The 12,397-nt window shown below is 52.3% G+C and overlaps 5 protein-coding genes across 5 annotated transcripts; 4 read left to right on the forward strand and 1 right to left on the reverse strand.

The window, feature by feature from the left end:
- Positions 1–197: 197 nt before the first annotated feature.
- SEPMUDRAFT_149562 (uncharacterized protein) lies at positions 198–1,372 on the forward strand. The gene has a single exon (XM_016905631.1). The coding sequence runs from the start codon at positions 248–250 to the stop codon at positions 1,301–1,303; it is 1,056 nt and encodes a 351-aa protein (XP_016759747.1). The 5' UTR covers positions 198–247; the 3' UTR covers positions 1,304–1,372.
- A 1,699-nt stretch (positions 1,373–3,071) lies between these two features.
- SEPMUDRAFT_149563 (uncharacterized protein) lies at positions 3,072–5,802 on the forward strand. Its single transcript, XM_016905632.1, has 2 exons — positions 3,072–3,818; positions 3,889–5,802. The coding sequence occupies exons 1-2, from the start codon at positions 3,659–3,661 to the stop codon at positions 5,250–5,252; spliced, it is 1,524 nt and encodes a 507-aa protein (XP_016759748.1). The 5' UTR covers positions 3,072–3,658; the 3' UTR covers positions 5,253–5,802.
- A 444-nt stretch (positions 5,803–6,246) lies between these two features.
- SEPMUDRAFT_149564 (DUF1766-domain-containing protein) lies at positions 6,247–7,972 on the forward strand. The gene has a single exon (XM_016905633.1). The coding sequence runs from the start codon at positions 6,331–6,333 to the stop codon at positions 7,834–7,836; it is 1,506 nt and encodes a 501-aa protein (XP_016759749.1). The 5' UTR covers positions 6,247–6,330; the 3' UTR covers positions 7,837–7,972.
- Positions 7,973–8,156: 184 nt separating this feature from the next.
- On the reverse strand, positions 8,157–9,286 carry SEPMUDRAFT_149565 (signal peptidase 22 kDa subunit). Its single transcript, XM_016905634.1, has 2 exons — positions 9,045–9,286; positions 8,157–8,912 (listed from the first exon to the last, which is right to left on the reverse strand). The coding sequence occupies exons 1-2, from the start codon at positions 9,185–9,187 to the stop codon at positions 8,288–8,290; spliced, it is 768 nt and encodes a 255-aa protein (XP_016759750.1). The 5' UTR covers positions 9,188–9,286; the 3' UTR covers positions 8,157–8,287.
- A 1,157-nt stretch (positions 9,287–10,443) lies between these two features.
- On the forward strand, positions 10,444–12,366 carry SEPMUDRAFT_149566 (uncharacterized protein). Its single transcript, XM_016905635.1, has 2 exons — positions 10,444–11,395; positions 11,460–12,366. Exons 1-2 carry the CDS (start codon positions 10,896–10,898, stop codon positions 12,133–12,135), a joined length of 1,176 nt encoding a protein of 391 aa, XP_016759751.1. The 5' UTR covers positions 10,444–10,895; the 3' UTR covers positions 12,136–12,366.
- The last annotated feature ends 31 nt before the right edge of the window (positions 12,367–12,397 follow it).

The raw sequence follows: 12,397 nt of genomic DNA on the forward strand, positions 1-12,397 counted from the left end.
AAGAATGGAAGGATGGAAGGAAGGATGGATGGAAGGAAGAGAAGAGGCACAGCAGCGCGTAGAGGAGTGGATCTTTTTTTTGTTCGTTGTGGTCGGTACCTAGGGAAGTGAGTAGAGAGGTAGAGAGGTAGAGAGAGAGGTATTTGAGTATTCTTCCTCGCGAGCCCTTCTTCTGTTTCTAATATTCCTTGGAACCGCTCTTCAATATTCAAGAAAAGAAAGAGAAAGAAAATTGCAGAGAAAAAACATGTTCATCTCTTCCATCCTCATCATCACCACTATACTACAAGGACAACAAAGACAAGGAATCATCGTCCACGCCGCCAAAATCACTCTGACGCAAGAAATCCAAATCACGACAACAATACACGTCTCTCCGACAACGACATCGACATGGACATTGTTATTAGAGGAAGGATCGACATTATTACCTCCTCTCACGGCGCTTGTACCTGTATCTGGACCTGGGACATTAGCCACTACAACGGGAATTTCTATTCTCGGAACATATAATGATGATGATGATGATGATGCAGTATCACCATCATCACACCACTACTATCATCAAACTCCGACTCAGACGTCGACTCTGACTCGGGATTCGGCAAGCTACCAGCCATCTTCTTTTTCTTCTTCTTCGACAACCAACACACCCGCCTCCAAAGTCCTTCTCATCGGTAGTGACAATGGAAGTGCTAGTGCTCTACCCCTCACAGCAGGCGGATCAGCACAAACCATTTCAGGAACGAGATATAGTCTGGACGAATGCCGTCTCTTTGTAGACACGACAAAGACTGCGATGTTGGGTTATTCTGGGAGAGAATGTGAACCGACTACTACAACTGCGACTGCGACTGCGACTGCGACGAGTGTAATCAGGAAAATATGGACGTCGACGAGAACTGTACCTGTAGAAGTTACTTCAAAGGTGATTATGATGCCTGCTGCTGCTGCTGCTGCTGGTGGTGGTAGATTATATGCAGGAGTAAATTCTACAAGAGTGGGAATAGGAAGGAATCATACTCTTGCCACTACAACAACTTCTTCTGCTGCTGCTGCTGCTACGACTGCTACGAAAGGAATCGTCCTCCTCGGCGCTCCCCTTGCAGGCCAACGCAATTCGACTATGACGAGAAGTAGAGCTCCTTGGACGTCGACGAGTAGTAGTAGTAGTGGGATTACAGCTTCTGGATCTGCGACTGCGACTTCTCAATCGGGTGCGTCTTTTGGGTGTGAGGTGGATAGAAGGATTTTGGTCTGGTGGTTGATGATGGCGGGCGTGTTGTTTTTGTTGGTGGGGTGAGGGTATCTGTAGATCTATTAGTTTAATCAATATTTTGCAGATTGAGTTAATGAAAGTTTTAATGAAAACAGGAACAAGCAACGTGGAGAAGCCGGACGGGAGGTTCCAGGTTGTTGCCCCGGTGTACCTGGCTTTTTGCGACCATCGGGCCTGACTTCCCGACAACCCTCGACAGAAAGTCTTTTTTTTTTGTTTAATTAAATTGTGGTTGTTGTCGCCGTCGTCGTTGTCGTCATCCTCATTCTCATCGTAGACGTACATGTATCTGAGTTTCGTTACTTGGTGGATACAGATATGATCAGAGGGAAAAAAAGGCAATCTCGTGCAATCTAAATTGTTGATCCCCCTCAGGGCCCGCGCGACGCCGCCCGCTGAGAAAGTGGAAACTAATAAACTACCTATTGTCTCTTCCTCCCTCTGACCCACCAACCCCCACAGAAATGAACAAACGCCCCATACCTCCATCTTCCTTCTCCTGATTACATATGATTTCATCTTTCATCGAATGTGTCAGGCATCGTGTTTTGCATCATCATCATAACACAAGGTGGCTGTAGATGAATGCGCCACATAGTAGGATCAAACAGCAGATGAACGTCGGGTTGTTTGGGAGGAGAGACGAGAGAATCTTCTGTGAAACTCGACCTGAAGCACCGAGGGTGACGAGGGACGTCGAAGGAAGCCGCACAGGGGATACCCGGGACCCCAGACCTGTCCAGCATGTTGACGATAACTAAGGTTGTTGGTGATTAATAATAATAGTATACGACAATCCATCTTCTTCTTCTTCTTCTTCAGCCTTGAGAGTGAAAAAGACCCGTGTTGAAGTACCACGTGGCCAGCCTGTATGTAGGTATTGACGAACGCGTTATCATTATCATACAGGTAATGCATGATATCAAAATACTAGAGGTTGGCAAGGACCTTACATCAACTACCGAGCTATACTGTCCTGGGCCAGTCAGTCTTACCGTGGCAGCGCCCGTCGGGTGAGATATTGGCCTCTGCACACGGTCTGACGGTCTGCTACTTGCGAGTGTGATGAACATGGACACTGTTGATACTACTGTATACTATGAATGGGGCTTCATCGGAAATAATCGAGGGCAGCAGGAGGCGCAGCAGACGTCTGTAACGGTGACAGTCTCCCAAGCCGGCCTCGTGGGTGCATGCCCTGCTGGAGTCAGCTGGACCTGGTTCGCTATGACGCACGCCTCTGCCGCGCTCTGCGTGTAAATGATACTAATCAGTAATCCTGAAATCTGAAAATGGGAATTTCTGTACTGCGGGAAACACGGCCAGCACGCCCCCCTTGCTCCCTCCTACGCTGTCTATTGTGAATGGAGATCCCTATTCGCGCAAAACTACTAGCGATCGCAGCAAGGGTCGCACCACCACCACTCTTGGGAGTTCCTCGTTGCCTCTTGTCTGCCACAGCGCCCAGCCCCCTCCAACTTGGACGGTCGGTCGGGGTCACCGCGGTCTTGTGTGGGCTGAGCGGTGGTGTCTCTCCCGGCAGTCCATCGCGTTGTCCGATGAGATCCAACGCACACGCTGTAGCCCGGGAACAGGCACACTGGCCACTGTCCACTGTCCGTCCAATGTCGTTCAATCAGAAATGCGATGGACAAAGTCTAATCTTAATGAAACGCAGTACCCCTGGCTAGTGGGACGGGTAACTTGCATAGCCGCACTTGGGCCCGTCCTTGCCCTTTTCCAGCGCGATATCTCTCACTCAGTCACTCTCACCTGAAGCCCGCCAAGTTTTTGCTCCTCTCTCTCGCTCTCTCTCCCTCTCTACCTTACCTTACCCACACTCTCACCCGCTCCCACACTCTCACGCTCCTTCACCCACCATTGTCACTCTCTCGACCTCCACCAGACTGTCCTATTGTGCAGGCCCAGTGCTTCACTCTACCAGTCGTTCCATTCATTTAGCACTGCCCGCTCCAGCTTCAACCAAAACAAAACAACCACCCGCACCCGACAGAACGACATTTCGCGCAAGGTGTGCATACCAGACCCAGCCCCTGCGGAACCACAACACGCAACAACACGCGGCATTTCCACTGCACGAGCTTCGCATCGCCCGCCCCGCCGAGACCCCATCGATATCGATTGATTCCGCATACTCACCCATCGCATCATCAGCATCACGAATCTTCGTTCCTTCCGTCTTCGTGCAGCGCGCGAAGCTTGTGCATACACTTCAGCCACCACTACCGCGACCGCTCTCTCTTCCACACACCACTGCGCCGGCAACGCAGAGCATCATCAGCAGCTTCATCATCACCACTGCGCAGGCGCTCAACCACAGCATCCCCTACCATCAGCGCCAGGCGCGACAGCAGCAACATGAAGACTTTCACCACCGTTACGGCCCTCGCCCTCGCTGGCAATGCCGCCGCCTTCTGGCGCATGCCATGTCGCTCGACTACGGGTATTGCCCGTATCGACCCTCTGGTTGCACCCAACGATGTCGCTGACCATGCGCACATTGTTTTTGGAGGTGGAAGTGAGTTTGCGCTCTCTGCGCCATGAAGTGCGCACACCATCGTCGCGCCTGTACTAATCGTTGTACGCAGACTTTGGCATGAACACGACCTACGAGCACCTGACCAAGTGCCCCGACGAAGAGTACGACTGCACATCGTGTGGTGTCATCCAGGACAAGTCCGCCTACTGGACCCCGCCACTCTACTTTCAGCACAGCAACGGTCAAGTCGAAATGGTCGAGAACGTGGGAGGCATGCTCGCGTACTACCTGTTCTACCTTGATGACCTCAAGCCCTTCCCCGAAGGCTTCCAGATGATCGCCGGAGACCCAACCTACCGCAACTTTACCGGTCCCTTCCCGGATGAGGAGTTGAGCTTGTGGCCCACCGATCCGACCGATCAGTTCTTCCTCAAGCAGCGCGCCATCGGCTTCAACTGCTTGAACTATGGCAAACAGCCCGAAGCCTCTCTCTACCGCCACGTCTTTCCAACCAAGGAGGAGATGGACAACAACTGTGTCGATGGTCTGCGCCTCGAAATGGCCTTTCCATCGTGCGGCACGGGTGAGATCGACTCCCACGATCACCGATCGCACGTCGCCTACCCATCGCTCGTCAAGGAAGGTAACTGCCCCGAAGGTTATGACGTCCACTACCCATTCCTCTTCTTCGAGACCATTTTTGCCACCCAGAAGTTCGCTGGAATGCCGGGCCAGTTCATCCTCTCCACCGGCGATCCCGTCGGAGCCAGCTACCACGCCGACTTCATGATGGGCTGGGACTCGGCCGAGTTCCTTGGTGAAGCCATCAACACCTGCACCAGCCCATCGGGTCAAGTCCAGGACTGCCCTCTCTTCACCCTGCAGAGCGACAGTGACGCAGCCAAGTGCACCTTCGCGATGCCCAAGGATCTCGAAGAAGATGACTGCCATGGTCCACGCGATGGTCTGCCCGTTGGCGTCCCGATTCAGTACGGCCCCGAGGCTGCTACCAAGTACCCGGTCGCAGGTGCTTACGGCGGAGGATCCACCGTCAAGACCAGCACCATTCCTCACACCTCGGCCCCATCAACCTTCACCCCATCCGCTCCAGCGTACTCGCCCGCCAACCCGTCCGTGACGTCCACTGCACAGGGAGGCATTGTTGTCGCTCCGAACAGCATCATTAGCAGCACGAGCATCAGCAGCACGAGCACCAGCAGCAGCTGCTCCAGCAGTACCATCACATCTGCACCAATTTCCAGTGCTTCTGATACGCCGGATATCACGACGACGTGGATCACCAAGGGTAGCGAAGTGTGGGAGATGGTTATCCAAGAAGTGGACCTGACCGTCACCGCGACTGCTACCGCACCTGCCCCAGCTGGATACGGAGCACCCCCAACATACGGAGCACCCCCATCATACGAGCACAAGCGTCATCTCGACAAGCACGCTCACCACCACCGGATTTGAGCGTTGATACCCAGAATCATAGCAAACACCTCGGTGTTTACATGTCCAGTGCATTGAGCGGCATTTCGGGAGGCACGGTGTTTTTAGTGTTTCACAGTCTGATGAAGTCCACACTCTAACCGAGTTGGGTATATGCGGGAATCGAGCACCAGGAAGAAGGCAGCCATCGTCAACTTGTAGCGAGGCAGGTCCTGCGCGTGCAAACTGTAACATATGCAGATTCCAAAGAAAGAAAAAAACAAACGAGAGAAAAAAAAAACTAGCCCTTATGACACGCACTTTGATGGTAAGATGAGCCCGAAGGCATCGGCACCATAGTTTTATCATGGCATACACATACCAACACATGACGGCTGAAGGCGACGAGCGAGACAAAAAGCTGTAGCAGCATTGTGAGCTGAGCAGTCTTGAGATGACCCCCCTTTTTTGAACCAGCGATGAGACTTGTTTGTTTGTGTACCGCAGTTCTGTTCTTCTTTTTCTGTTTACTTTTTGCTTCGTTTACAAACTTTACATTCACTTCTTGGTCTCTCTACTGACTGTGACTTGGGCCAATTTCTCAAATTTCCTCCTAATTCGTGTTTCTTTGCCTCCCGTGATTGAATACGGTATGCAGGGTTGTGAGGTTCCGAGGTGTCTTCGTAAGCACGTATCGCACGGATGTCTCTCTTCTTCTAATACATGTATGCCTGGTGCAATTTCTACATAGCTGGCAATTATGAGGTTATTCTTGTGCATCGAAGAACACACGACAATTGCACTGGAATGGAATGGAATGGAATGGAATCTGAACACTTTCGAAGATGACTAATCAGCTGGTCGATGGAAGTCACGTCACATGGTTCCGCGTCTCTGTCGTGAATACCCACACTTGTGGCTGGGCAGCTCAGCCTTCCTCGCCAGCCTCGTTCATGATCAGCAACCTCGAGTATGCAGTGCAATCGCAGTCCACCACGTCGCCCTTCGCCGTAGTGAAGGCGACGCATCCCTCCGTCTACAGTCTTGTAGAAATATGACCTCTTTCCCGGTAGGTGTTGCACTCGTAACTCTTCTCACTCTCTTGATATAAATTCGTAGCATGACCAACCACTTCACCAACACACCCGAAGCCCTGCTCGGCAGGAACGATTCGAAGAACCCCGCATCAACATGTAAAGGCATCACGGGCTCCGGGAGGCCGTGTCGGCGTGCATTGGCTGCTGCAAAGACATCTCCCCATGGCAGTAGGAGGAGCTCGGCAGGCGGCGTGGTGGCAGTGGTGGAGGAAGACGGCGGCGGGGTGACGGATGCAGATTTCTACTGCTGGCAGCACAAAGATCAGGCGCAGCAGATCTTGCCACAGGACAGTCCGAGTACGCGATCGAAGAAGAAGCGGACCACAGAACTGTACCCACTGCAGGAGAAGAGCAGCATCGATACACTCGTGCAGAAGCTCGGGATCGAGGCTGTGCCGGAGAATATTCGACGGAAGGCGAAATCGAAGCCGAATGATGGTGTGAGGCCGCCGAGAAGGACGGCTACCACGGACTTTGCAGAATCACGACCTGGAGCAGTGGGACCCGCGAGTGAAAAGCCTGTGAAGCCCAGCTCGAGGCGGAAGAAACCTGGATTCTGGACTTCGTTGTGCTCGTTATGCTGTGTATCGAGCGACAATGACGATTACGTTGAAATTGTGCGGCACAAGCAGCGCGTGCAACATGGTACCAAGCCACCTGCGGAAGTGTTCAATACGTCTCAGCCTTCGAGAAGGTCCTCCTCGCAATTGCCACCTCGTCGACCAGCAGGGTTAGGTAACACTACGTCAAAACAACGAACGTCTTCCAACCCCGATACCGGCCGCCTGCTGTCGCTCATACCTCAAACACTGCCGCCACAGACGACTTCCAGCGTACTCGCTGAACTTATCAAGCCCATCAGCGCGGCAGATGAAGATGGCTACATCTATATTTTCTGGCTGACACCACAATCGAAACCTCCGCCTTCACAATCCACTTCCCGATCTCTGCTATCACCCAGCTCGGATCGACCACAGAATGGACGCCGTATGAGCGATATCATGACCGAGTTCTCCTTCGATGGCACAGAAGAAGAAGAGACCATCCGAGGGGCAGCGGCAAGGGGACGCGGCAAGAAAAAAACCATTATGCTCAAGATCGGCCGAGCCAACAATGTCACTCGCCGTATGAATGAGTGGCAGCGACAATGTGGATATGCCCTGAATCTGGTTCGATGGTATCCTTATATATCCTCCACCCCGGCAACATCTCCCGCGCATTCGCCCCATGCCAAGTCTTCCTCTTCTCCTCTTTCTGCTTCCGCTACTGGCTGTCCAGACTTGTCGTCTGCACGACCACCAAGCTCACGAGCTGATAGTGGCGCGGTACGCAAAGTTCCCTTTGTGAAGCGCGTCGAACGATTGATACATTTAGAGCTTGCAGATCAGCAGGTCAAGAGGCAGTGTGAGACGTGTGGGAAAGAGCATCGGGAGTGGTTCGAGGTGGAGGCTAGCGAGCAGGGGGTGAGGAATGTCGATGCGTGTGTCCGACGATGGGTGGAGTGGGCGGAACGGGAGGCTGCCAAGTAGGCAAGGTAGATGTTAGATGTTAGATGTCAGATGTAGGTGAGATGATAGCCGATACAGGTATTGTTGTCATGTACATGTACTTGGCGGTTTGCTGTGACTAAGGTACATGTAGGTAGGAGGTACAAATAACTGAATATGGAGAGCTCAGCTCAGCTCAGCTCAGCTTGGTATAATATTGTTTCGAGGTCAGTCATCCTGGGGGTCAGTCACTCTGGGGGTCAGTCATTCTGGAGGTCAGTGCAATGATCGACAATCACTCTTCCCAGCCATTGCGACTTCATGTCTTGGTCATCATGGCAGAAGAAGAAGAAGAAGTAATAGGCTGTTGTTCATTCACATGAAGAGAAACAGAGGACAAGGTAAGGTAACCTATCCATTCCGCAACCAACCAATATATACCTACCTTTATCTTTTTTTTTCTCTCTCTTCGTCCCTGTGTAGGTAGGTACCACTACGCAGGTTTCCCCCGATTACTCTCCCCACCCGTTTCCGTCTTCAACTCCTCCTTCTTGACCGCCTCCTTGACAGCAGGAAAACTAAACACCTCCGAAATCCCTCCCTGTAGCCCTTGCCATCGTCCATACGTCTGGAAATTCGTCCATGTCAACAGTCCGACCCACGGTTGCACATTCCAATGTAGTGTCAAAGTCGCAAAGGGCCTCTCGGCCATTTTGCCCGAGACATCCGTGATTTGATATTTGGGTTTTTGGTCTTGCAGGCGCAAAATTCCGGGTGAAGTTCCCTCGGGATAGGCCTTTCCTGCGAGACCCAGAGCGCGTTCTTTTTTGGAGAAAGTCTTTTTCTTCTTCTTGCCGTCCTTTCCGATGGTGGTGGTGGGGTGGATGTAGGTGTTTTGGTGTAGCGGGGCGTAGTCGGAAGGGATGATGGCGTCCCAGACGACGACTTCGGAGTCGGGTACGTTTTGGGGGTTGTCGGAGGGGTAGGAGGCGGTGATGTAGGCGAAGACTTGTTTGGTGTTCCAGTTGAAGAGGGAGGAGAGGTCGGCTTCGAGGTCGAAGGTGACGTGAGCGTATTCTTCGCGTTTGGTGCTGTAGTAGTGTGGTCGGCCTTTGACTCTGTTTTTTGGTTATATCAGCAGGGCTCGGATGGTGATGGTTGGTGGAGTGTATGTAATAGGCAGTGATAGCAAGCAAGCAAGCAAGTAGTACATAGGAATCATGGTGAGGAGAGATATGCGGCAGACTTACACTCGGACATTCTTCAGCTCCAGACTGGCCGATGGGTTCTGCGGACTCAGCAGGACACTGACGGCGATGGCTGCTGCGACGGCAAAGGCCACGGATGTGAAGAAGCCAAAGACGTTCTGCACGCGGACTAAAGTGGAATGCATGATGGACGCGGTGTTGGTGTAATTCCAAGTACACCTCCAGCTGGCACTGAACAATCCACAAGTCGCCTTCACCAAAGGAAGTGACTGACCTTGGGGAAGCTGTCCTCAAGGGCTTGGCGCTCATGAACTTGTTACCAGAATAGATTTACCGTACCTACCTGACCTAGCTGTTGGCTGACCTTACCATCTTCCCTCACTCACTCACTCACTCACTCACTCACTTCTGCTACGACTATTCACATCTCATCTGCTACTCCAAAATCCCTTGTTAGTATGTCTGGACATCGGTCCACTACACCATTATACTATCATGATATATGCTATCCCTCCGCCTCCTATGATCTGGAGAAGATGGCGGCTGAGTAGCCGGCTTCTGTAACAAGCCACGATGCATGCCCGACTCACTACTCAAACTCACCCACGTCTACCTCCTAAGCGCTGTTATTTCTTGTGCGATGAGTCGATGAAGACTGCACTCGCTCCCACTGAACTTCGTCTGGTCTGGAAATGAGCATTGCTCTCGACTCATGAGCTCTCCATCCTCCTCCTCCTCTAACTAGACACGACAGCCCGGGAAAAATAAAAGTCACGCCTCACTCCAGCTGTGGTGTCTTGATCATACCTAGGTAGGTAATGAATGACAACATGCACCGAGACAGGAAGATGCGATGCTGCTGCCTCTATACCATGTTCCTGATGAGATGCATGATATGCCGGAGTGTTCCTGCAGTAGTCGGACATTAATGCAAACGAGCCGCAGAGACACCCGCAAGCGCTAGGAGGTAGCTGTGGAGCAACTGGAGATGCTTCAGAATGCAGCACTGACGTCGTGACAGTGGTACTCATGGGATCATTACCTCCTATCTCGAGCTGATATTGGTCGTAATCTGGTTTGAGGAATTCGCCTTTGGTGCCTCTCGATCCTACAGATGGAGATGCGGCAGAATCTCGTCACCGCCGATGGATGCACTTGATACAGAAGCGGATCATCGTGAGCAGCCATCGATGCACTCGCCTGACGTCGTGACTAAAAAGCATACGCTCTGCTGTGCAACAGGTTCTTGACGTGAATCCACGAGTCAGCCACCGACAACTTTTGCGCCTACCGACCGCGACATGGGTATATCATGAAGCCTATCGTTACTCTGCATCACGTTCCACAGCATGATGCCGTAGCTGAACCGGCCGAGTCTGCCGAGTGAAAGCCCACTGCGAGCCCACTTACCTCCTACTTATTGCAGACGGCGGGGGTCCGTGTACCTCGCAAACAGGAAGCATGCAGACGCTATGTACCACTTTCGTGAGAGCACCTACGGCCATACATACACGTGGTCGTGGTATGCTCCATGAACATAAGGTTGTGTTCACGGGTCGATCTTAGCATCCTCTCTTTCTCCCTCTTTCCACCTCGTCCTGCATGACAGCAGCTTTCCTGCTCATATCGATGGAACGGCAGAATCATCATCTCTGAGATTGTCCATGACATGCAGGCACGCCGTTTTAAACGGCTGTAATTCCTGTTGCACCACTGTATTAACAGCACCATCCACCCCGTCATACCGACTGCTCGAAGCCCTTGCCGCCAGACTAGTCACTTGATTCTCATCGACACTTCGTCTTCCCCCGGACAATCGCATGCACTCCAACGCAGCCCGCTGGCGGAGAGAGCTTGGATGATCAGACCTGTTACAGAGACCTTTGGACCACAATGCCGGTAGGCCACGCACCGGGAAGTGCTGTGGTCGGCGTGACCGTCGCCTTCACCGTCCTCGCCTTCATCGCGACCGCATCTAGACTGATCACTCGAGTGGCCATTGTTCGAGGAGCGGGAATTGACGATGTGATGATCACTATTGCCGTAATGTTCAGCATCGCCATCACGACGACCATGGTCATGCAAGTCCAGTACGGCATGGGACGACATGCCGACACGCTGAGTACCAACGACAACAAATACAGCCTGGTCTGGTTCTGGGCTTCCGTATGGCTCTATTACCTGGGCCTCATGTTCACCAAACTATCCATCTTGTTCCAATATCTTCGAATCTTCCCGGACAGACGATTTCGCTTCTGGTGCATCAGCCTCATGGCCCTGGTATGCGGTTGGACGTGCTGGGCATTCTTCTCTGCTCTCTTTGCATGCTGGCCCATTCAGCACTTCTGGAATCCTTCCATACCAGGTGCTTGTCTGAACCGCCTGGCAGTATGGTGAGCATGATCCTGCGTGAGAATGACATGGTGACACGCACCGGCTGACGACTCTTGACACTAGGTTTTCCAATGCAGCGATGAACATCATAACCGACATCGCCACCACCATCCTACCTTTACCTGTTCTCAAGTCTCTCAATCTTCCGAAACGACAACGCTACGTCCTCATGTTTGTCTTCGGAATGGGAGGCGTCGTGTGCGTCATATCGGTCTTGCGGCTCTCCTCACTCTACACCATCTCCATCAGCACCGATGTCAGCTGGGATAATCCACTCGCAGCAATCTGGTCCAGCTGTGAAGTGAATGTCGGTATTCTGTGTTCGTGTCTTCCCACACTGAAAGGCTGTGTCGCACGCTACTTCCCCGTTCTCTTCAGCTCCGCTTGCGGATCTCGACCGACGGGTGAGTTTAGAGCGCTAGAGCTCAGTGGAAGGGGCAGGAAGAACCAAGCTTCGTGTACGATCTCTGCAGTGGGAAGTGTCCCTTTGACGGGGGAGAGGTCCTCTTCGAAGATGGCGAGGATGAAATCTCGTCTGGGTCGAGGGGAGAAGGATATGGAAGAAGGGGGTAGTGAGGACTCGGAGAGTTATTACGGGAGACTGACGCCGACGGATCGAGACCATGCCATTCATGTCACCACGGTCGTGCAGCAGGAGGAGGAACGAAGTCCACGGTTTGCACCGATGGAAGGTGAGAGTCTCATGGGACTCGTGAATCAAAAGCCTTATGGGGCGTAACGATGTATGACGGAATAGGGCGTTTCGATGTGATGATGGGGGACCAGGTGTTTTGGCGAGGGCTACTGTTTTCAAACGATACCAGGTGGACCACAGAGACCCGGGGGGTTGAATGTGATGAGATGTTCGAATTACTCACTTATTACCTACGACGGCAGGCCGGGCTTACAGAACTGACATAGCTAATTTCATATTCTCAATACAGGTACTAGATAGTGCCTAATATTGCTCAATTATTTCATTCTTCATGTCTTTCTCTCGT

The sequence above is a fragment of the Sphaerulina musiva genome (assembly GCF_000320565.1).
Source record: "Sphaerulina musiva SO2202 unplaced genomic scaffold SEPMUscaffold_6, whole genome shotgun sequence".
In the NCBI taxonomy this organism is placed as follows: Eukaryota; Fungi; Ascomycota; class Dothideomycetes; order Mycosphaerellales; family Mycosphaerellaceae; genus Sphaerulina; species Sphaerulina musiva.

Excerpts from the sequence above, each read along its gene's own strand:
- SEPMUDRAFT_149562 (XM_016905631.1), top strand. The coding sequence starts at position 248 with ATGTTCATCTCTTCCATCCTCATCATCACCACTATACTACAAGGACAA.
- SEPMUDRAFT_149563 (XM_016905632.1), top strand. The coding sequence starts at position 3,659 with ATGAAGACTTTCACCACCGTTACGGCCCTCGCCCTCGCTGGCAATGCC. Across the intron at positions 3,819-3,888 it reads CATTGTTTTTGGAGGTGGAA|ACTTTGGCATGAACACGACC; the intron begins GTGAGTTTGCGC and ends CGTTGTACGCAG.
- SEPMUDRAFT_149564 (XM_016905633.1), top strand. The coding sequence starts at position 6,331 with ATGACCAACCACTTCACCAACACACCCGAAGCCCTGCTCGGCAGGAAC.
- SEPMUDRAFT_149565 (XM_016905634.1), bottom strand. The coding sequence starts at position 9,187 with ATGCATTCCACTTTAGTCCGCGTGCAGAACGTCTTTGGCTTCTTCACA. Across the intron at positions 8,913-9,044 it reads GAGCTGAAGAATGTCCGAGT|AGTCAAAGGCCGACCACACT; the intron begins GTAAGTCTGCCG and ends ACCAAAAAACAG.
- SEPMUDRAFT_149566 (XM_016905635.1), top strand. The coding sequence starts at position 10,896 with ATGCCGGTAGGCCACGCACCGGGAAGTGCTGTGGTCGGCGTGACCGTC. Across the intron at positions 11,396-11,459 it reads CTGAACCGCCTGGCAGTATG|GTTTTCCAATGCAGCGATGA; the intron begins GTGAGCATGATC and ends TCTTGACACTAG.